General features: G+C 38.7%; 1 protein-coding gene across 2 annotated transcripts in view; it reads right to left on the minus strand.

Moving 5' to 3' along the window:
* Positions 1–21,773, minus strand: part of ATAD5 (ATPase family AAA domain containing 5) — a 52,869-nt gene extending 31,096 nt beyond the window's left edge. The window contains exons 1-6 of one of the 2 annotated variants that reach the window (XM_064271429.1): positions 20,878–21,773; positions 16,295–18,225; positions 15,143–15,263; positions 10,386–10,550; positions 8,518–8,644; positions 7,880–7,927 (exon numbers count right to left, since the gene is read on the minus strand). In XM_064271429.1, the coding sequence (XP_064127499.1) occupies positions 7,880–7,927; positions 8,518–8,644; positions 10,386–10,550; positions 15,143–15,263; positions 16,295–18,225; positions 20,878–20,943 (2,458 nt within the window). In that variant the 5' untranslated portion in view covers positions 20,944–21,773. Of the gene's footprint in view, positions 1–7,879; positions 7,962–8,517; positions 8,645–10,385; positions 10,551–15,142; positions 15,264–16,294; positions 18,226–20,877 lie in introns of both variants that reach the window. The other variant, XM_010594210.3, reaches the window with a different exon arrangement.
* Positions 21,774–22,539: the final 766 nt, after the last annotated feature.

A 22,539-nucleotide genomic window follows, 5' to 3' on the forward strand; every position in this document is an offset into this window, starting at 1 on the left:
TCTTAATGAGATGGAAAAACAAATCACAAACTTCATATGCAAAGGGAAGAGGCCCTGGGTAAGTAAAGCATTACTAAAACGAAGGACAAAGTAGGAGGCCTCACACTACCTGATTTTAGAAACTACTATACCGCCAAAGTAGTCAAAACAGGCTGGTATTGGTACAACAGATACATAGACCAATGGAACAGAACTGAGAATCCAGACATAAATCCATCCACATATGAGCAGCTGATATTTAACAAAGGCCCAAAGTCTGTTAAATGGGGAAAGGACAGTCTCTTTAACAAGTGGCGCTGGCATAACTGGATATCCATTTGCAAAAAAAATGAAACAAGACCCATACCTCACACCATGCACAAAAACTAAGTGAAAATGGATCAAAGACCTAAATATAAAATCTAAAATGATAAAGATTATGGAATAAAAAAATAGGGACAATGCTAGGAATCCTTATACATGGCATAAACAGTATACGAAGTATTACTAACAATGCAAAAACACCAGAAGACAAACTAGATAACTGGGAGCTCCTAAAAATCAAATACTTATGCTCATCCAAAGACTTCACCAAAAGAGTAAAAAGACAACCTACAGACTGGGAAAAAATTTTTGGCTACGACAAATCCTATCAGCGTCTAATCTCTAAAATCTACAAGATACTGCAAAACCTCAACAAAAAGACAACCCAGTTCAAAACTGGGCAAAGGATATGAATAGGTACTTCACCAAAGAAGACATTCAGGCAGATAACAGATACATGAGGAAATACTCAGGATCATTAGCCATTAGAGAAATGCAAATCAAAACTACAATGAGATACCATCTCACCCCAACAAGGCTGGCATTAATCCAAAAAACACAAACTAATAAATGTTGGAAAGGCTGTGGAGAGACTGGAACAGTTACACACTGCTGGTGGGAATATAAAATGGTACAACCACTTTGGAAATCGATTTGGCACTACCTTAAAAAGCTAGAAATAGAAGTACCATACGATCCAGCAATCCCACTCCTTGGCATATATCCTAGAAAAATAAGAACCTTCACACGAATAGATATATGCACACCCATGTTCACTGTGGCACTGTTTACAATAGCAAAAAGATGTAAACAACTAAGGTGTCCATTAATGGATGAATGAATAAACAAATTATGGTATACTCACACAATGGAATACTATGCAATGATAAAGAACAACAATGAATTTGTGAAACATCTCATAATGTGCAGGAATCTGGAGGGCATTATGCTGAGTGAAATTAGTCACAAAAAGGACATATATTAAATCCATCCACATATGAGCAGCTGATATTTCACAAAGGCCCAGTGTCAGTTAATTGGGGAAAAGAGTCTTTTTAACAAATGGTGCTGGCGTAACTGGATATCCATTTGCAAAAAAATGAAACAGGACTCATACCTCACACCATGCACAAAAACTAACTCCAAGTGGATCGAAAACCTAAACATAAAGACTAAAACGATAAAGATCATGGAAGAAAAAACGGGGACAACCTTAGGAGCCCTAATACAAGGCATAAACAGAATACAAAACACTACCAAAAATGACGAAGAGAAACCAGATAACTGGGAGCTCCCAAAAATCAAACACCTATGCTCATCTAAAGACTTCACCAAAAGAGTAAAAAGACCACCTACAGACTGGGAAAGAATTTTCAGCTATGACATCTCTGACCAGCGCCTGATCTCTAAATTCTATATGATTCTGTCAAAACTCAACCACAAAAAGACAAACAACCCAATCAAGAAGTGGGCAAAGGATATGAACACACTTCACTAAAGAAGATATTCAGGCAGCTAACAGACACATGAGAAAATGCTCTCGATCATTAGCCATTAGAGAAATGCAAATTGAAACTATGATGAGATTCCATCTCACTCCAACAAGGCTGGCATTAATCCAAAAAACACAAAATAATAAATGTTGGAGAGGCTGCGAAGAGATTGGAACTCTTATACACTGCTGGTGGGAATGTAAAATGGTACAACCATTTTGGAAATCTATCTGGCGTTATCTTAAACAGTTAGAAATAGAACTACCATACAACCCAGAAATCCCACTCCTCGGAATATACCCTAGAGAAACAAGAGCCTTCACACAAACAGATATATGCACACCCATGTTTATTGCAGCTCTGTTTACAATAGCAAAAAGCTGGAAGCAACCAAGGTGTCCATCAATGGACGAATGGTTAAATAAATTGTGGTATATTCACACAATGGAATACTACGCATCGATAAAGAACAGTGACGAATCTGTGAAACATTTCATAACATGGAGGAACCTGGAAGGTATTATGCTGAGCGAAATTAGTCAGAGGCAAAAGGACAAATATTGTATAAGACCACTATTATAAGATCTTGAGAAATAGTATAAACTGAGAAGAACACGTACTTTTGTGGTTACGAGGGGGGAGGGAGGGAGGGTGGGAGAGGGTTTTTAGTGATTAATTAGTAGATAAGAACTGCTTTAGGTGAAGGGAAGGACAATACTCAATAAATGGAAGGTCAGCTCAACTGGACTGGACCAAAAGCAAAGAAGTTTCCGGGATAAAATGAATGCTTCAAAGGTCAGCGGAGCAAGGGCAGGGGTTTGGGGACCATGGTTTAAGGGGACTTCTAAGTCAACTGGCAAAATAATTCTATTATGAAAACATTCTGCATCCCACTTTGAAATGTGGCATCTGGGGTCTTAAATGCTAACAAGTGGCCATCTAAGATGCATCAATTGGTCTCAACCCACCTGGATCAAAGGAGAATGAAGAACACCAAGGTCACACGATAACTAAGAGCCCAAGAGACAGAAAGGGCCACATGAACCAGAGACCTACATCATCCTGAGAACAGAAGAACTAGTTGGTGCCCGGCCACAATCGATGACTGCCCTGACAGGGAGCACAACAGAGAACCCCTGAGGGAGCAGGAGACCAGTGGGATGCAGACCCCAAATTCTCACAAAAAGACCATACTTAATGGCCTGACTGAGACGAGAGGAATCCCGGCGGTCATGGTCCCCAAACCTTCTGTTGGCCCAGAACAGGAACCATTCCCAAAGACAACTCATCAGACATGAAAGGGACTGGACAGTGGGTAGGAGAGAGATGCTGATGAAGAGTGAGCTAATTATATCAGGTGGACACTTGAGACTGTGTTGGCATCTCCTGTCTGGAGGGGGGATGGGAGGATAGAGAGAGTTGGAAGCTGGCAAAATTGTCACAAAAGGAGAGACTGGAAGGGCTGACTCATTAGGGGGACAGCAAGTGGGAGTACGGAATAAGGTGTATATAAACATATATGTGACAGTCTGACTTGATTTGTAAACGTTCACTTGAAGCTCAATAAAAGTTAAGTAAAAAAAAAAAAAAAGGACATATATAAGACCACTATTATAAAAACTCAAGAAAAGGTTTAAACGCAGAAGAAAACATTCTTTGATGGTAACAAGAGTGGGGAGGGAGGGAAGGAGAGGGGTATTCACGAATTATATAGTAGACGAGAATTATTTTAGGTAAAGGGAAGGATAACATACAACTCAGGGGAAGTCAGCACAACTGGACTAATCCAAAATCTAAGAAGTTTCCTGAGCACAACCAACCACTTCGAGGCACAGAGTAGCTGGGGTGGGGGTTGGGACCTGTGGTTTCAGGGGACATCTAGGTCAATTAGCATAACGAAGTATATTAAGAAAATGTTCTGTACCCCACTTTGGTGAGTGGCATCTGGGGTCTTAAAAGCTAGCAAGCTGCCATCTAAGATGCATCAATTGGTCTCAACCCACCTGGAGCAAAGGAGAATGAAAAACACCAAAGACACAAGGAAAATATGAACCCAGAAGAAGGAAAGGGAAACATAAACCAGAGATTCCATCAGCCTGAGACCAGAAGAACTAGATGGTACCTGGCTACCACCAATGACTGCCCTGACAGGAAACACAACAAAGAATCCCTGATGGAACAGGAGAAAAGTAGGATGGAGGTCTCAAATTCTAGTAAAAAGACCAGACTTAATGATCTGAGACTGGAGGAAACCCAGAGGTCATGGCCCCTAGACTCTGTTAGCCCCAAACTAAAACCATTCCCAAAGCCAACTCTTCAGACAAAGATTAAACTGGACTATAAGATATAAGGAAATGCTGGTGGTGTAGTGGTTAAGTACTATGGCTCTTAACCAAAGGGTTGGCAGTTCGAATCCGCCAGGCGCTCCTTGGAAACTCTATGGGGCAGCTCTACTCTGTCCTATACGGTCACTATGAGTCGGAATCGACTCAGCGGCACTGTGTTTGGTTTGGTTTTTTTTGATAAGACATAAAATGATACTGGTGAGGAGTGTGCTTCTTCGCTGAAGTAGACACATGAGACTGTGGGCAGCTCCTGTCTGTAGAGGTGAGATGAGAAGGCAGAGGGGGACAGGAGTTGATTGAATAGACACGGGACATAGAGGTTGGAGAGAAAGAGTCTGCTGTCACATTGTAGGGAGAACAACTAGGGTCATATAACAATGTGTATATAAGTTTTTGTATGAGAAACTGACTTGAATTATAAACTTTCACTTAAAGCACAATAAAAATAAATAAATAAAATCTTTCATGGTACACAGATTTAGGAACCTAAGAACAATTCTAAGAATTATAAACATAAATCATAATTTAAGAGTTACAATAGTTCAAAATTAGCAAATTTATTTCTTAAAACAATTCTGCTAGGTAAAGTAAACACAGGTAACAGTGCAACCAAGCAGAACGTTCCCCATTTCAGGTTGGCATTCAGCAACATGAGTATTACAATGTTTTATTACTTTTTTTAAAGTATGGAATTCAAGCTACTAAGAAAGTAAAACAGGCTACAAAGGCTGATATATAATTTTTCCACTGCCAAGGTCTTCAACCTCCTTAGGACTGCTAATCCACTAATATCTCTATTTTCTTGTATCCATCAACACTTTCCTTTATTAACTTCCCTCCTTACTCAGCTTAGATTCTATACTCCATCATTAAATAACACTCTTGACAATCTACTTAACTATCTTGATTTGCTTTTTGTGGCACTTGCCTGTCAAAAATCATCAACATTCTAATTTCTTTGCACATGCACAAGAGCAGCTAAAGACAACTGGGCACATTGGTTCAGTATCAGTTCAAATGGACCCTCAACACTGTCAACAATCCTGCATTTTTCTGTTCAACTCACTCTTCTACTCTCAAGACTATTTCAAACCTCCTTCATTTTTTTCAAACTGCAGACCTTGCCCACTCCTACCTCCTCACCTATAACAGATGACCTCAAATCTTACATTACAGAGAAAAGGCTATCAGATGGGAATTTCCTCAACTTTCTTACACAAAAATACACAAATCTATTACTTCACCATTCTGTCCTTCTTTCTTTCCTCTTAAGATAGAGAAGCTGCACTTTGTCCAATAAAGACTTGTTGTTGTTGTTGTAGGTTCTGTCAACTCAGCTCTGACTCATGGTGACCTTATGTATAACAGAACAAAATGCTGCCCAGTCCTGTGCCACCTTCATGATCATTGGTATGTTTGAGTCCATCTCATTGAGGGTTTCCCTCGTTTTTGCTGACCTTCTACTTTACCAGACATAATGACCTTTTCTAGAGATTGATCATTCCTGATGATGGGTCCAAAGTAAGGAGCTGAGGTCTCGACATTCTTGCTTCTAAGGAGCATTTTGGTTGTTTCTTCTAAGACTATTTGTTCGTTCTTCTGGCAGTTCAAGGTATATTTGATATTCTTTGCCAACAACACAATTTGAATGCATTAATCCTTCTGTCTTCCTTTTTTCATTGTCCAGCTTTCACGTGTATATGAGGCGATTGAAAAGACCATGGCTTGGATCAGACGCACCTTCGTCATCAAAGTAACATCTTTGCTTTTTTTTTTTTTTTACAACTTTAAAGAGGTCTTTTGGAGCAGACTTGCCTAATGTAATACGTCATTTGATTTCTTGACTGCTGCTTCCATGGGTGTTGACCATAAAGACTAATTTCCCCAAAAATAATTTTGGAACTCAGCCCATGTAACCTTCCCACAAAGCTTGAAGCCATCAATCATTCTTTCTCTCATGTATTCAACTCCTCAGTCCTTCTCTGTGACTTTTAAACATGATCAAGTCTCTCTCGTTAACTTAAAAAAATCCTGATTTGATGTTCACGTGTCTCTAGTGACCACCGTTTCTTCTCTTCAGAACTAACATTTTCAAAGACGTCTACTCTGACTTCTAGATATTTACCCAACAGAAATAAAAATATATATTCAGACAAAAACTTATACATGAATGCTCCTAACAGCTTTATTCATAATAGCTTAAAATTGGAAACAAACCAAATGTCTATCAACAGATTAATGTATAGACAAAATGTGGTATATCCATATAGTGAAATACTACTCGCCAAAAAAAAAAAAGAATGAACTACTGATACACTTGACAACATGAATAAGTCTCAAAATCATCATGCTGAGTGGTAGAAGCCAGACACAAAAGAGTAAATACTGTATATTCCATTCATGTGAAGTTCTAGAACAGAACTAACAAATCTAAAACAAAACTAAATCAGAATAGTGCTAGTCTCTTGGTGTGATGGTGGTGAAGGAGAGTAACAGAAAAGAAGCACAAGTAAACTTTCTGGGGTAAAATATTAATTTTATATCTTAATGTAAGCTTACTTGTCAAAACTGGACACTTAGGATCTACGCATTTAACAAAATATAATTGTATGCTCAATAAAGTGAAAACCGAAAAAAAAAAAAAAACAACCTTGAACTCATGATGATGTCCCTATCTAGCCTTGTACTGTGCCATCCAGTTACATAAAGTAGAAATTCTGGTACTATCCTAATACCCTCCTCTTCCTCACCACCCCCTCACCCCATCTAATTAATCACCAAGAGTTTTTTAATTATCTCCTGAATATCTTTACCTTATCTCCAACACCCTGCTCTACACCTCCATCGTCCCATGACTGGACTCCTACATCCATTTGAACCTCTCCTCCAATCCACTCTTTATACGACAACCAGACTCATCCAATGGCCAGATTAAATTTTCAAAATCCAAACCTGTTTATGTTCATACTCATGTTTAAAGCACTTTGACAGCTTCTCACTGCTCTTAGCTTAATGACAAAATTCTTTAAAAGGTCCTATGTTGTCTGACACCCACCTCTCCAGCTTAACCTCACATTCCATTCATCCTTGCTCTCTCCACTCAAGTCACACTGGCATTCTTTCAGTCTTTTGTATTTACTATGCTCCTCCTACCTATACAGGGTCTTTGCTCCCTCTAGCTGCAACACTTTTCCTCCCCCGGTTAACTCCTGCTCATCCTACAGATTTTACTTCAAGTCTCAGGGAAGCTTTCCTTGATCAGACAAAATCTCCTTAATATAAACTCTTACAGATCTTTATACTTTTCTTTAGCAATTCTTCATTTGTTGGCCTGATTAATATTCATGTATTGTCGTCCCGCTCTAGACTATAAGCCCTATGAGGACAGGCAATACGTCTTATTTTGTTCTCCATAATATTCCCTATATAAAAAAACAGTGCTTTAGAGCATAGTAGGTGTTTAAATATTTATTGAGTGAATAAAATTCATAATCAGCTCTTTGAGTTTTGTTTGTTTTTTGGTTTGTTTACTATTCGGCTCTTTTGTCTAGAGATGGGCACAATTTTGCAGAAAAACAAGACCTTCAAATAGCAGTTGTAACATTGTCAACACTATCATCTTCTCAACTTATTAAAGCTTCAAATGGTAATTACCAGCTTGCTCATCAAAGTAAACAAATAAATACAAAATACACTCCAGGAAATATTTTGGTTATTTAAAATTTGTATTGGACTGACCTGCTTTCATCAAATCCAAGGACAGGATCAGCTGTTTTTTGAGGTTTTCTGGCAAGAAATAAAGGCGCGACTTTCATTTTTCCTTAGAAAGATGAATTCTTAGGTTAGTATCAATGTTTTAATGTCCACTTGCCTCCAGCTACTTTCAAAATTATCTCTCTCTCTTTCTCAGTTTTTTAAATTAATGTTCTCATTTTTTTTTTAACTAATTATTTTTTACATAACAATCTCGTTCTTCAATCCAGCAATATCAGAATCTCCTGAGGAATGTTTTTTTTTACAACTACAGAATCCCACAACACACCTCCGGAGATTCTTATTCAAGATGTCTGGGGAAGGACCTACAGATATAAAACCTTACAATTTACTCAGATGACTGTGGTGATCAGACACATTGGGAAACCACTAATTCAGTCATGCAAAATGGGAACACGGAAATGAAATGTTAGTTGCCCTTTTTAAGAAACTCTTCACTACACTACAACTTATTAAAACAGAAATACTGTGTAATATAATTAAAATTTTTTATTTTCTAAGGCAAGAGATTAAATTTCTATCACCAAAGCATCTAGAACAATATAATCTCCCCCCTCCAAAACATTCACATTTCTGTCATAAATGTTATTAAATCTGATTACCAGGTACGTTTTTGGATGACTGGTTAAAGTTTTTTCCCAGCACATCATTCAAACACTTAAGCTTCTTCTGATTTTTCTCAGGCTGCTTTAAAGAAGTAGGGCTTGAATCTATTATTATTACAGAGTCCTAAGATAAAATAAGAGAAAAATTTAAAAAGTATGTTACACACTTAATGTCATAAGATATACAGTTATCATTAAATTAGCAACTCCACACATCTCCCCACGAGACATTATCTGATTGAAAGAGAAAACACACAATGCAAAAGGTAGTCTATACTTAAATCATACAAGTTTATGTGCTGTTGGTTTATTATAACTGTGGGCTTTCTTTTTCAAAGAATTAATTAGTAGACTATAGGGTCGCTATCAGTTGGAATCAACTCGACGGCAATGGGTTTGGTTTTTTGTTTATATTCCAGATAAAATTATTAACATAACCAAACTATAGAATTTCTATATAGAAACCTGTCTCAGGGAAGAAGTACAGCCAGAATGCTCCTTAGAAGCAAGGATGGTGAGACTTTGTCTCACGTACTTCAGACGTGTTGTCAGGTGGGATCAGTCCCTGGAGAAGGTCATCATGCTTGGTAGAGGGTCAGCGAAAAAAGAGGAAGACTGTCAATGAGATGGACTGACACGGTGGCTGCAACATGGGGTCAAGCATGACAATGATTGTGAGATTGGCGCAGGACCAGGCAGTGTTTCGTTCTGTTGTACACAGGGCTGCTGTAAGTCAGAAGCGACTCAATGGCACTTGACAGCAACATAGAAATTCAGATTATCTTCCTTTTAGAACTAACTATAAAAAACAAAACTGGTTGCTGCCAAGTTGATTCCGACTCACAGCAACCCTACAGAACAGGGCAGAACTGCCCCATAGGGTTTCCAAAGAATGGCTGGTAGATTTGAATGGCTGACCTTTTGGTTAGCAGCTGAGCTCTTAGTCACTGTGCCACCAGGGCTCCAGAACTAACTATACAGCCTAAAAATGGATTAGATGATGTCTGCTGTTTTCACATGGTCAGCATACATTTATTGAACACCTATCATGTATTACGCAATACAGCAGGTGCTGGGAATACACGGACAAGTAAAACTCGAGAGCTTGCTTCAAGGTTACTCCAGAATTTGGGGAACCCAGAAAGGGCTAGCTAGTCCATAAGTGGATGGTCTAACTAGTTATAACACAGTATGGTGAGAGCAGTTCTGACTAAAGGACAAAAAAACATTAAAGTACACATAGGGAAGGAAACTTTGGTCTAAAGGCATCAGCACAGCTTTCAAGAGGAGGGGATGGCACTTAAAAAAAACCAGTTGCCATCAAGACAATTCTGACTCATGGTGACCCCATGTGTGTCAGAGTAGAACTGTGCTCCACAGAGTTTTCAAAGGCCGATTTTTCAGAAATAGACCGCCAGGCCTTTCTTCCAAGATGCCTCTCACTATATTAACCATTTCCACTACCCAGGGACTTACTAGAATCTTAAAGGTTGGGGAGCAAATTCCTCAGGTAGAAGAGAGCACCCAGAATGGATATTTCAAACTGAGACTACAAAGCGAAAATCACATAATTTAGGGAGAAATGCATAATTTAGTGTGACTACAGCAAAGAGTGTGTGTATGGATAAGGGCACTGTTTCCAAGAGAGGGAAGGATTCAGCCCATGAAGAATCTTAAATGACTTGATAAGGATTTGAACTGTACTGCGCAGGCAATAAAGGAGCCAAAGGCTTTTAAGGCAGAACTATGACATTCTTTTCTACCACCTTAAGGCTACCTTACGTAACATTACAATGGTTTCCTTCTCTCTCTCCAAACAGGAGAATAGGAAAGAACTCAAACCAATAAATGTGTGTAATACTTACTTCTGCTTCTGACAATTTCTTCCTTTCAGTAAGCGCCTGACGTCTAGAGGAACGCCTTAAAGGTGTTGGTATTTCATCGGTAGCCTTTGACCTACTAATGTGTATAGCTTTTGCTTTTTCAATCAATCGTTTTGCTTTTGATATGTTTTTTGAAGCATTACTTGCCTAGACAAAAATTCAAAATATTAATTTAGATCATTGGTAAACACATAAATCACATTAAAGACAAAAAAATGATTATTCAAGACTTATCAGGGAAATTTAATTAAAATGTGTCCAGTTATACTTGGTTTGCTTTTATTTCTTAGTTGAAATTCATCCAGATAGATATAATTACACATGTGGAAAACACTTAGAAGTATGTCTGTAGAAGCACTATATTAAAATTTTGGGATATTTTTCTACCATCACCATGGCATCTAATCTTTGGTTTTAGTCACCAAATTTATGTAAAATGCTTTCTAAATATGAATAAACAGCCTACTATGTCCAAGACTCTGATTTAGACACTGTTAAAAAAAAAAAAGCCAACAATCTTATATATGTGGATCTGGACCTCAAGGACCTATATAAGGGAAGAAAGGCTAAGAGCAGATGATAGGTGTAGTAAAATTATATGGTATACATTATTATTGTGTGTATATATGTGAGATCACACCATAGAAATTTAGGCTAGAGAGAAAGTACCTTAGGCTGCATCTGTTGTCGGGAGGTTGACAAGGTAGTCTGTGTGGTATGGAAAAGAGCACTAGATAAGCATAAAAACGGCCTTGAGGCCTGGCTCTCACACTGATGTACCATGTGACCTAATGTATTTAAATATTAGTTTTCAGAGCTTCCATATTAAGTTCTACAGGTTTTCCTGATAGGATTAAAAACACACATACAAGCAAGTTGCAGAACAACTTACATTACATGGCCCCTTTTTTAAACATTGATAAAGAAGCCCTGAGTACTGTTTATGGCGATGGAAAACTTGGCAAAGGACACTGGTGATAGCTGCACAACGTGATTAATATAATTGAAGTACCTGAATCATTCATGTAAAAAATGCTGAACTACCAGATGTGTTATACACGTTATTTACAACAATAAAAATATCTATCTGTCTATCTAAGCATAGAAAACAGCCTGGAAGGATAAACTACTAAAAGTGGGTTACCCAGGGAGAATAGTGCTGAGCAGATGAAAACTTCTGTCATTTTTCATTTCACACACTTCTTCTGTTTGTTTTCCAAACAAATGTTTAATATTTTTAAAACCATTAAAAAGAAAAGGCATGGATATTCAAAGCATACCTAAGAAGGGTAAGAATGTCAAGGAGATGGTAGAGCGAGATTTTTTGTTGTTCTGGTAGCAAAACTTTCGGCAGGCTAATGAATCTAACACCAAGTTAGTATTCAAAAAGATCCACCTAAACTTAGACTAACAATTCAATCATTGAAACAAACTTATATAAGGAGATTTGTGTTTCCATCCTCACATTCATTGCTATACTTGAGTCCAATGCTTGTAAAAGAAAAAAAAAAAAAAAAAGAATTTGGCAAGTAATTCTGCTATTAAAACCTCTTTTTTTTTTTTAATAGCCTTTTTTCTGATAAGTTTTTTGTAATTTCATTTTTATAGAAAGTCAGAACATAGAAAAATAAAGAAAATCAAAATCATCCATAACTCCACCACCTCTAAGGCAGTAATTTCCGACACCCTCCTTCCTGACCTACAGCCCATTCTCCCACCTCTTACTTTGTGAATCCTGACAACATCTGTTGACTTCACCAGAAACTTCAGTTCTGACAGCTCTCTACTTTCTCCCTACTTATCAGCCTCTGTCTTTCCCTACCTAACTTAAAGCCTACTGTCCATCACTTTAACCACTCTTAAAAATATTCTAAACTCCCTTGGCCCCATTCCCCTTCTGCCACACCTACCTGGGAAAACCCCAACTCTGGGTCAATCGAATTGTCCTCCTTGCCTAAACATAGGCAAACAATCTCACTTGTGCACCCACAACTCAACTGAAGTGCACTTGTCAAGGTGGCCAAAAATCAAGACACTTATCAATTCTTATCTTACTAGGCCTCTCTGTATGAGGTCATCATTCGACTCCATGACAGCTATCAACAACGACAACATTGGCCACTCCCTCCGTGAAATGCTGGCATGATACCACATTCTCTAAGGGTTCTATCAGTTCAGTCACTCTTCCCATGTCCTCTTTTTCTGCTCATACCTTAAAGGCTGTGGAGTTCCTCCAGGGTTATCCTTGAGTAGCTTCTCTTTTGACCAAACCACACTTTCTCTGCATGATTTCATTAATTCACGTAGCTTCAATTGCCATCAATATGCTGATGACCCTTCAGCTTTATCTCTGGCTCAAATTTGGCTGAAAGATTTAGGACCATGGCTCCACCTCTAATTAGATGGTTCCAACTGAATATCCCATAAAGAAATAAAAACCCAAACCCGTTGCTGTCAAGTCAATTCCAACAAACAGTGACCCTATAAAACAGAGAAGTGCCCCATAGGGTTCCAAAGAGCAACTGGTGGATTCGAACTGCCAACCTTTTGGTCAGCAGCCATAGCTCACCACAGCTCTTAACTACTGTACCACCAGGGCAGCCCACTGATACCTCAAATCCAACTTGTCCAAAACCAAATTCCTCATCTTTTCCCCAAACCAGCCTTCTTCCTATCTTAGTGAAAGGCATCATTCACACAAAAACCTAAGCCAGAAACCCGGGTATCATGCCTGACTTCTCTCCCTCACTTTCCCATCAAGTCTATCATCAAGGCTCCTCAATTCTACCTCCTAAATAACCACCAGCCACCTCTTACTACTTTCCTTCAGAACACAATCACATCTTACGTGAGTTACACTGAAAGCCTCCTAACTAGTCTCCTAGCCTCATAGTAATATTTCAAAAACTCGTGTCTAATCACGTTATGTCTCCTACTTAAAATGGCTTGTCCCTGCTCTTAGAATGAAGTCCAAAATCCTAACAATCGAGACTCTAAAAAAGACTTAACTAAAATGAAAATGCTCTCCATTGCTCTCAAGGCCTTTGCACACACTGTTCCCTCTGCTTGGGAGCTCTTTCTACCCTTTCAGATCATAGCTTACCATCTTTGGGAAGTGAGGTATCCCGCTTACGTGCTCTCAGGAGTACTCAGTGCTTACTTCATTATAGGTTTTATTACATCTATTATAATTGCCTGTTTATTTGCCTGCATTCTCTTTAAGAATATAAGCTCTAAGAGAATAGAGACCATGTGTATCTTGTTCACAGCTATATCCCCAATTCCTAGCACAAAGCATTGCACTTAATATTTATTGCATAAAAGAGTGAACTGAGAGCCATTCTGAAAACCATTCTATAAGTATCTCTGTTGCAAGAGCTGTTACAAATATGGGGCTCTTAAGAAAATTAGTCTACCCCCTCATTCTCATGGAAACATGAAAAACTCAGAAAATTACTAAGGTTCTCTGCTAGAGCTAGTAAACAAGCATAGATAAGGCTTCGAATAATAAGGGTGCCGTGGTAAGTGGTCCACAGACTAATAGTATGAGATAAACTAACTGATCTAAGTAAGTTTGGTTAAGGGTCCAATATGGATACATTTAATTTTGAGATTTATCTTGCTGGGAAACTTATTACTGAGTTATAATTCTAAGGGCAAACCAAGGCATAATTTCTAAAATTAAAGTTGAAGAATACTTCAGAATTCAATTAAATAAAATATATGGGATAAAGTTCACCTCAGAGATTTTAACTTTTAGCTGTGGTACAACCAGCTGGATTCTGAGTGTTTTCCAACAGACTAAGAGTCATCTTTCCAACTGCTTACTCTTCTGTGACTCTGGGAAAGCCACTTCCCACAGTCAGACACAAACTGCATGCGTCCTCATACCACGAATTGCAGTTTCTACATCTGTAAAGCAGACTAAACAATCTACTTTATGAGATTAATGATGTAAGTACTAAGCACAGTATTTGGAACATAGTAAGCAGTTAAAAAAAAAAAAAAAGATGGCTGTTAAATAAAAATGACAAGAGATATCAACTTTCTGTGGCCCTAGTTTTCATCCAAGGATTATATTACAATCGCCTAGGTAGCTTTTTCAAAACAGACATACCTGTACCTACCTGCCTACCCTAGAGAGAATCTGATCCTCCCATGGTGGTAACAAGTAGCTTACTTTGAAAAAGCATCTAAATTATTCTTATATATCACACCTCTTCCTCTAGAGAAGCAGGTTTCAACCAGAGGGGTTTTGGTTGGGGACATTTGGCAATGTCTGCAGATATTTTTGACTGTCATAACTGGGGGTAGAGGCCAGAGTTGCTAAACACCCTACAATGCGCAGAACAGCCCCAGCCCCTCACAACAAAGAATTATACAGCCCAAAATGTCAACAGTGCCAAGGCTGAACCTCTAATCTATAGAAATAAACCAAAAATCCGATCATGACCTGTAGGCAGCCTCAGGAAAAAACGACTGCAATGTAATTCTAAGAAAGCTTTTTCTAAGATTACATTCTGACCTTATCAATTGCTTTCATCTTACAATAACTTGACATTTTAATAAAAAAACTAACTAGAGGAATGGAATAATAGTGAAAAAATAATTTAAGACTGTGGTTAACATAATCAATGAAGTATGTGAATCTTTTGGCTTATTACTTCCAAACAGTAGCTTTTTGTTGATGCTATTTAAAGAGAATAAAATACTACTTATAGGACTAATATTTCAATTACCTTTCTGGTCTGAGAAGTGAAATCTCCATCAGTTGCTTCAGATTTCTGAGATCTTTTCTTACCTCTTTTCTTAGATTTTTTCTTAGATTTTTTGGGAGTAGTAATTCTGGTGAATTTCATTCTGAAAAAAGAAAAGGTATTCAGGAACATTTTCATGATTATAAAATATAAGAATCTCAAATACAGGAAAGAATCAACTAGACCTTCCATTTCAGGGCTGTTCTAAAACATTAAAAACTCCAGTTTCAAACACCAAACTTAATGTGAAACTCTTGGAAAATATAAAATGTTTCCTTTAAAATTAAGTTTTACATCCTTAATGGAGCAAGAGATAAAGCATGGTGCAGACTCAATGGTCTGAGACTAAAGGAACCCCAGAAGGCCTGGCCCCTGGATACTTTCTGTTAACCCAGAACTAAAGCCATTCCCAAAGCCAACTCTTCAGACAAGGATTAGACTGAACTATAAAACATAATACTCATGGAGAGCATGCTTCCTAGTTCAAGTGATAAAAAGTGATACATGAGACTAAATGGGCGGCTCCCGTCCAGAGGCGGGATGAGAAAGCAGAAAAGGATAGGAGCTGGTTGAACAGACACGGGTGGAAAGGAGGGTGTGCATTATAGGGATGGCAACTAGGGTCAGAATATGTGTATAAATTTTTGTATGAGAAATTAACTTGAGCTGTAAACTTTTACCTAAAGCACAATAAAAAAAAGCAAAAAAAAAAAAAAAAAAAAGCTTTACAGAAAATTAGCCCCCAAGATGACTCTTCTATTAGAGCCAGCAAGCAATAATACACCACATAGTGTTATGGGCCAGTTCACCCAAGAAATAAATTTCTGATTTATTTTCACACTCATGAGCATTATATGCACAGAACTCATATCTGAAGGATATTTCTCCAGGAATTAGCAATTACATGAAGAGTTTACTAAAATATATCTAGAACACTTCTGAAATTATGCCCGATGCAGAAAACAGCAGCATTTTTGAAACCCTGTTCTTTTTCTTACAAAATAAATCAGTTACGTTCTAGAAAAAATACTAGTCTCTGATGCTTGAAATATTTTCCTTCCCTGCTAATATTACATGCAACATACTAGAACTTACATAGAATCGTTGAATTTTAAAATAAAAACAAAACTTTACCTAATAGGACTCTCCGAATCAAAGGGTACTGTTATTAATTCCGCTGTATATAAATTACGCTTTCCTGAAAAGCTGGCTGCTTTTGGAGTGGAAGCCTTTATTGGACTATTATCTTCCGAATCTTCAAAATCAGAACCCCTGATGATTATTGCGGTAGGTGTGCTGCTCCTTCTCACAGACCTTCTGGTTGGTTTGGGTGTGGAAACATTTACCAAGCTGTCTTCAGGCTCAGCTTTAGAATGTCTAACTTGGACATCCCTAACCGGAAGACTGGTTTTTCTTGATGACTTACTGTTGTTATGTAGAGAGGAAATCTCTAAAGGGTCAGCCTTTGCTATATCGTCACAAACAAGACTTTTACTTTTAAATAATGTGCTGCTTTTGAAAACTTCTGTTTTCTTACGCCTTAAACTCATTGTAACTCTATTTTGACTTTGCTTATCTTTTAAAGAGGTTGTTTCTTTCTTTTGGGTATTTCCTTCTCTAGTCTCACCTAGTACAACCCCAGTATCTAATGTTTTCTTACTCTTTTGCTTTAGTTTCTTACTTTTCTCCTTAGGAAAACTTCCTTTATCAGTGTGTGACTGTGAAGTGTCGTTATTTGAAATCATTTGGATATTAGCATTTTCCAGGATGTTTTTAGAACTACTGTCTCTTCCTTCCTCAAGTAAAGCTTTTTCATTAAGGTCTTTGTGTTTATCAGAAGACTTCTTCACTCCGTTTTTAAGTGCATCTGATGCTGGCTGCCTAAATGCTTTCATAAACTGCTGTCTTTCTTCTAGAGTGCACTTTGGCTTCACAGCTTCAGAACTTCCAGCTTCCAACACTGCCAATTCTAGTTCTTCCTCCTGTATAACAACATTAGATTTTCTTTTCTGAACTGTCTGTTCACTTTCAGGATCAGAGAGACTATTTTCCATTTCAATTTGCTTTTGTTTCAAGAAAATTGAGGGTATTTTCCCTGCCTTTTTAGGGGGTACAGGGTGAACTTGTGCAAGAACAGTCATTGTCTTAAAGTGTACCTGCTGAGAATTTTCACAGGTTTCTGTATCACTTATATAACCACTTTTGACTATCTCTCCAACAGTTTCAGAGGGGACACAAATTGACACTGACGTTGTAGAGTCTGGTAGCTGTTCCACTTTGTTTTCCTTGTGACTTTTTAAAAATTCCTCATATGGAACAGTTATTGTGTTATCATTTAACTGAGCGATTTTAGATACATTATCTCCAGGGTTTGCATCATGCGCAGTACTCTCTATTTCATCAGTTAGGGAAGATATTATCTGTTGATTATCTTTACCGTCTTTTTTAAGATTTAGTTCCTTTGCCAAGGATAAACTTTCGGAGAGATCTACTACATCTCTGTGCTTCCTTTTTCTTATTTTCTTGCAATCATTTTTTGTGGTGCCTTGTTTAGGGTTTACTTTCTTAGAATTCTGTTTGCGGGTCATATTGCTTGACTGGTTTTTGAAATCTTGAATACTTTCTGCAGGTACCTCTACATGTTTCTGGTGGAGTAAAACAGAAGGACTGCTTTCTTCAAAGTCATTATTTAAACTAGAGTCTTCTTTGCTATCATCACTACTTATTTCAATTGGAGATTCATGTCCAGTTTTAACATTATTTAGTTGACGTGATAAATTAACTCTCTTTCCTCTCTTCTTAAACTGTACATTTGAGAACGGTTCCAAAGGCGTTTTATAATCTTTGCCACTGTCCACAGGCAATGGTGCAGACGACTTTATCTTACACTCTTTCGTTGATTGAGTCCTCTCATTTGTAGGTGAAGTTTTTCTAAAATAATCCAGAATATTATTGGATTTTGGTGGAGAGAAAACTCTAACTCCAGTCTTCTCTATTGGTGATAAATATTTCGTAATTGTTTTAAAGGAAGATCCATCATCATCTTTCCTTCGCTTTTTGCATGGCTGTAGATTTAAAAGAAGGAAAAAAGGCACTTATTTCAAGAAAAATAATACAAAATATAAATTTAAGACACGGATCTAATATTTAAAGTAATCGGATAAAGAAAGGAAGGCTCCTTTATGTGATGAGCATGATATACTGGAAAGAACATGAACTTTAAAATTAAATCTATATTGAAATCTCAATGTCCCAATGATTTACCTTAAAACTTGTGTGCTTTACTATATATATATAATTATAAACAAAAAACCAAACAAGATACCATCAAGTTGATTCTGACTCACGAAGACTTCATGTGTTGCACAGTGGAAGTGTGCTCTATAGAGTTTCCAAGGCTATGACATTTTGGAAGCAGATCGCCAGGCCTCTCTTTCAAGCTGCCTCTGGGTGGGTTCGAAACTCCAATCTTTCAGTTAGTAGTCAAGCGCTTGGCCATTTGCACTGCCCAGGGACTCCTTATATATATTTGTTTACATTAAAAAATTGTTCACATTAAAAAAAATCCAAGCCTACTATACTTATGAGCAAATTCCTAATTTTTCTCAGTCTCTGTTTACTCTATAAACTTTAGATAGCACCTTCCACCTTAAAAATTGTACTGAACACATTACACAAAAATATGTAGTCTGACGATGGTAGGAACTCTACACATATTATATTCCCTTTTTATTATTTTTAGTTAAAAATAAGCACATTACCCTAACTATTGCTAAGAAACAGGGACATAGTCATCAAGCCTAGGATCCCAAAATTTACTAATCAAGTAGAAATTACAGTGCAAGTTCACCAAAAGAACACTTACCACAAGTCTAGTGTTTTAATTTGCTGTTAAAACCGTTGCTGCCTTTCTTTTACGTTAGTTATTACCTTTACAATATCAAGATGACTATAATGCTAGGCATGTTTAAATTTTTATTGGTTATAAGTCAGTAATTTACATAATAGAAAATAAATATTACCTTATTGGTTACAAAAAGCACCATCAGTCTTTCTTTTTTTTTAATTTTAACTTCCCTCAGTTCATTAGTTAGAATAAATTTAATAAAATAACAATGAAATCCTTTAAAAGGTAAGTAATGAATAGAGGAGTTAGGCTTCTAGAAAATTAAAATTATATAAAGCTATCATGATTTAAAGTGTAGTGCTGGAGCAGGAATAGGTAGGCAGGTCAATGGAATTGATTAGAACACCTGAAATAGACACAAGTATATATTTAAGAACTTAGAAAATAAAGTAGTGACAAAAGAAGGAGTATTTAATAAATGGTATTGAGACAAATTCTAACCATTTGGATAAATACGAGGCAAAATAAATTACGGAGGGATTAAATCTGTATATGTTAAAAAGAAATCATAAACATTTTAGAAGAAAATACTGATGAGTATTTCCATAACCCTGAGATGGTATAAGAGGCACTATACTATATGCTCTGGAGTCAGGCAGATCTAAGTTTGAGTGCTGGCTCTGACATCTTCTAATGTGAGACCTTAAACAAACTAAACTCTTAAATCTTCTTCTCTCATCTGTAGAATAGAAATAATAATATTTCATTACAGGGTTGATGTTAAGCAAAATAATGTTTATAAAGCCTTTCCCTTTACCATACTTAACAGTGAATATCACTATTATGAAATAGGCTCTCTAAGCAGGCCACCAAGAGCAGAAACCATAACCCGAAGACTGATAAAACTGACCACACAAAAAGCCAAGAACTGTGTAATTCAAGTATCAGAAGACCTTCTTCATACCTAGATAATCTGAGTAACTGCCTTGACCTAGCAAACAAGTATCCCCCTTAAATGAGTGTACATCTGGGTTCATTCAAGACACCAGAGCACATACTTCAGTTTGAATGCTAACACGAGATGAAAAGTTGTAAAGATGTAATGTCTGTCTTAAAATGCTGGCCTGCTACTTTCTGGTATTAGAATCTTCTTTCAAAATATGCTTGGAGCTCTGGTGCTGCATTGGTTAAGAGCTAGGCTGCTAATCAAAAGGTCGGCAGTTGGAATTCACCAGCGGCTTCTTGGAAACCCTATGGGGCAGTTCTACTCTGTCCTATAGGGTCACTATGAGTTGGGATCGACTAGGCGGCAACAGGTTTGGTTTATAAAGAATGCTTAGAGTATTTCACTGAAACTTGACGAACAAACATCAGCACGGCACACTGGGTCTTCCAACTGCAGTATATTAAGATCTAGAGCCATGGGTAATAGATTTACCCTGCTTGATTCTGGCAGTGACACTGTAAGTGGCATTCCCAGAACAGGGAGGATAAAATAGGTGGACTTAAAGCTCTTTTTCAACTCAAATTCTAGGATTCCATATCATGAACCCAGAACCTGACCATGGGATCCTCCGTGACATCTCACAAGTCCAAAACATCACAGTCCACCAATATTTCAGAATCTGGGCACTGGCCATGGTATCTTAAGTCCTAACTTACTGCAATTCTCTAAACATCTCACAATACCAGGGTTTGTCGGAATTCATCACGACTCTAAGAACGACACACTCCAGCAACTGTTCCACACGATGTCATTCCTGGGGGGCCTCTCCGTGTTCCTCCTTTCCCCTCTGAGATGCAAAGTCGGGATTACCACCACCCGTTTTCCAACAGCCGGAGAAAGAACTCGACAGACACTCGATCTCACCTCAATCTCGTAGTCCTTGACTGGAGGGGGAGCAGCCGCCGCCGCCATGGCAAGGACCCCTACCATGTTCGCCGCTTCCCGGTGCCCCTGCTCCTAGGACCTTGCGCGGACCGGGTCGGCCAGCGTCTCGGCCATGGAGGCGGCCCGCTCCTGGAGGAGCGCGAAGTTGGGCCGCGGGGTCCGTCTCGGATTCCCCTGCGCCCACCGGCCCGGAGCGGGCTCGGAGGCCGGGCCCAGCTCAGCCAAGTCGAACGCGGGAAGGAGCGCTGAGAAAGCGCGGGCGGCGAGGCACTCGGGGCGCGGCCGGTAGGCGCGGGGTGACCCCTCCGGGCGGACGACCCAGGCCGAGTGCTCGGGACCGGAGCCGGGGCAGGGAAAGCAGACCGAACGCAGACCGGACCGGAGGGCTTTCCAATAAGTTCTCGTCGATTGGGTTTTCGCGCCGTCCTGCGGGGAGGGGGCGGAGCTTAGGGTTGCTCTGGAAGCCTGCGCGGACGGTGAGCTAAATGGGCCAAAACACTGTCGTCGGCGAGTCGGCGGGAGGCAGGATCATTGTATCACGGAATGTAAAGCCAGTGGGGAGTGTGCAAATTCTTCCTTCTGGTGTCCAGTAGCCCGGCTTCAGATGAGAATGTGGTTGAACGAAGGTACCTAGTCAGTTGGTGGCAGAATTAAAACCCTGAACTCTTGACCCGGACTAGCCCCTTCTTTAAATTGGAAATTTGAAAATTACAGAAAAAAAAAAATTCATTATATTCCTACTACTCAGATAAAATGTTAATATTTTGGTATGCGTCCCACATCAGATATACTATTCTGGGCCCGACATTTCGACTTTATACCCCTAATTTGAAGAGGCGTTTCTTTCTGTGGATTTCGTCCTCGTGAGCAGCCCAGGAGCCCGAGCTCACCGCCTCAACTGGTTGACGTGTGTTCAGTGCTCGCAGGTACCAGTAGTTTGCTGGTTTGTAGTGATGGTAACCTAGTGCGTCATTTGCATTGTTTTCATGGACTTGTTTAGCCTTTACTTTTCTGTTATGTTAATGTTGAAGTGCCTACACATAGCGTATGTTCTACTCCGTCCTATAGGGTCGCTATGAGTCGGAATGGACTCGAGGGCACTGGGTTGGGTTAGTGTATGTTTATTTCTTTTGAGAGGATAGTTTTAACTGCAAAATAAGTAAGAGCGGATACAAAGCAGGTAAAGGGACTTAACTAATAATGGGAAGCCACCTTGTTAGATCGGGTTATGCAAAGTGATTTTAAATACTGAAGTAATTGTACCCATCTTTATGGTTTTTGGTGCTGTCTTAGAGTGAGTTAGGAACCCTGGTGGTGCAGTGGTTAAAGCGTTCGGCTGCTGAGCCCACCAGTTGCTCAGCAGGAGAAAGATGTAGCACTCTGTTTCTGTAAAGATTTACAACCTTGGAAACCCTATGGGGGCGATTCTACTCTGTCTTGTAGGGTGGCTGTGAATTGAAATCCACTCCACAGCGGTGAGCTACAAACAAAGAAAACAAACTTGTTGCCCTCTACTCAATTCCGACTCATAGTGACCCTATAGGATGGAGTAGTATTGCCCCACAGTGTTTCCGAAGAGCAGCTGGTCGATTCAAACTACCATCCTTTTGGCTAGCATCCAGATTCTTAACCACTGCACCA

This window comes from Loxodonta africana, chromosome 18 (assembly GCF_030014295.1).
Source record: "Loxodonta africana isolate mLoxAfr1 chromosome 18, mLoxAfr1.hap2, whole genome shotgun sequence".
Classification (NCBI taxonomy): Eukaryota; Metazoa; Chordata; class Mammalia; order Proboscidea; family Elephantidae; genus Loxodonta; species Loxodonta africana.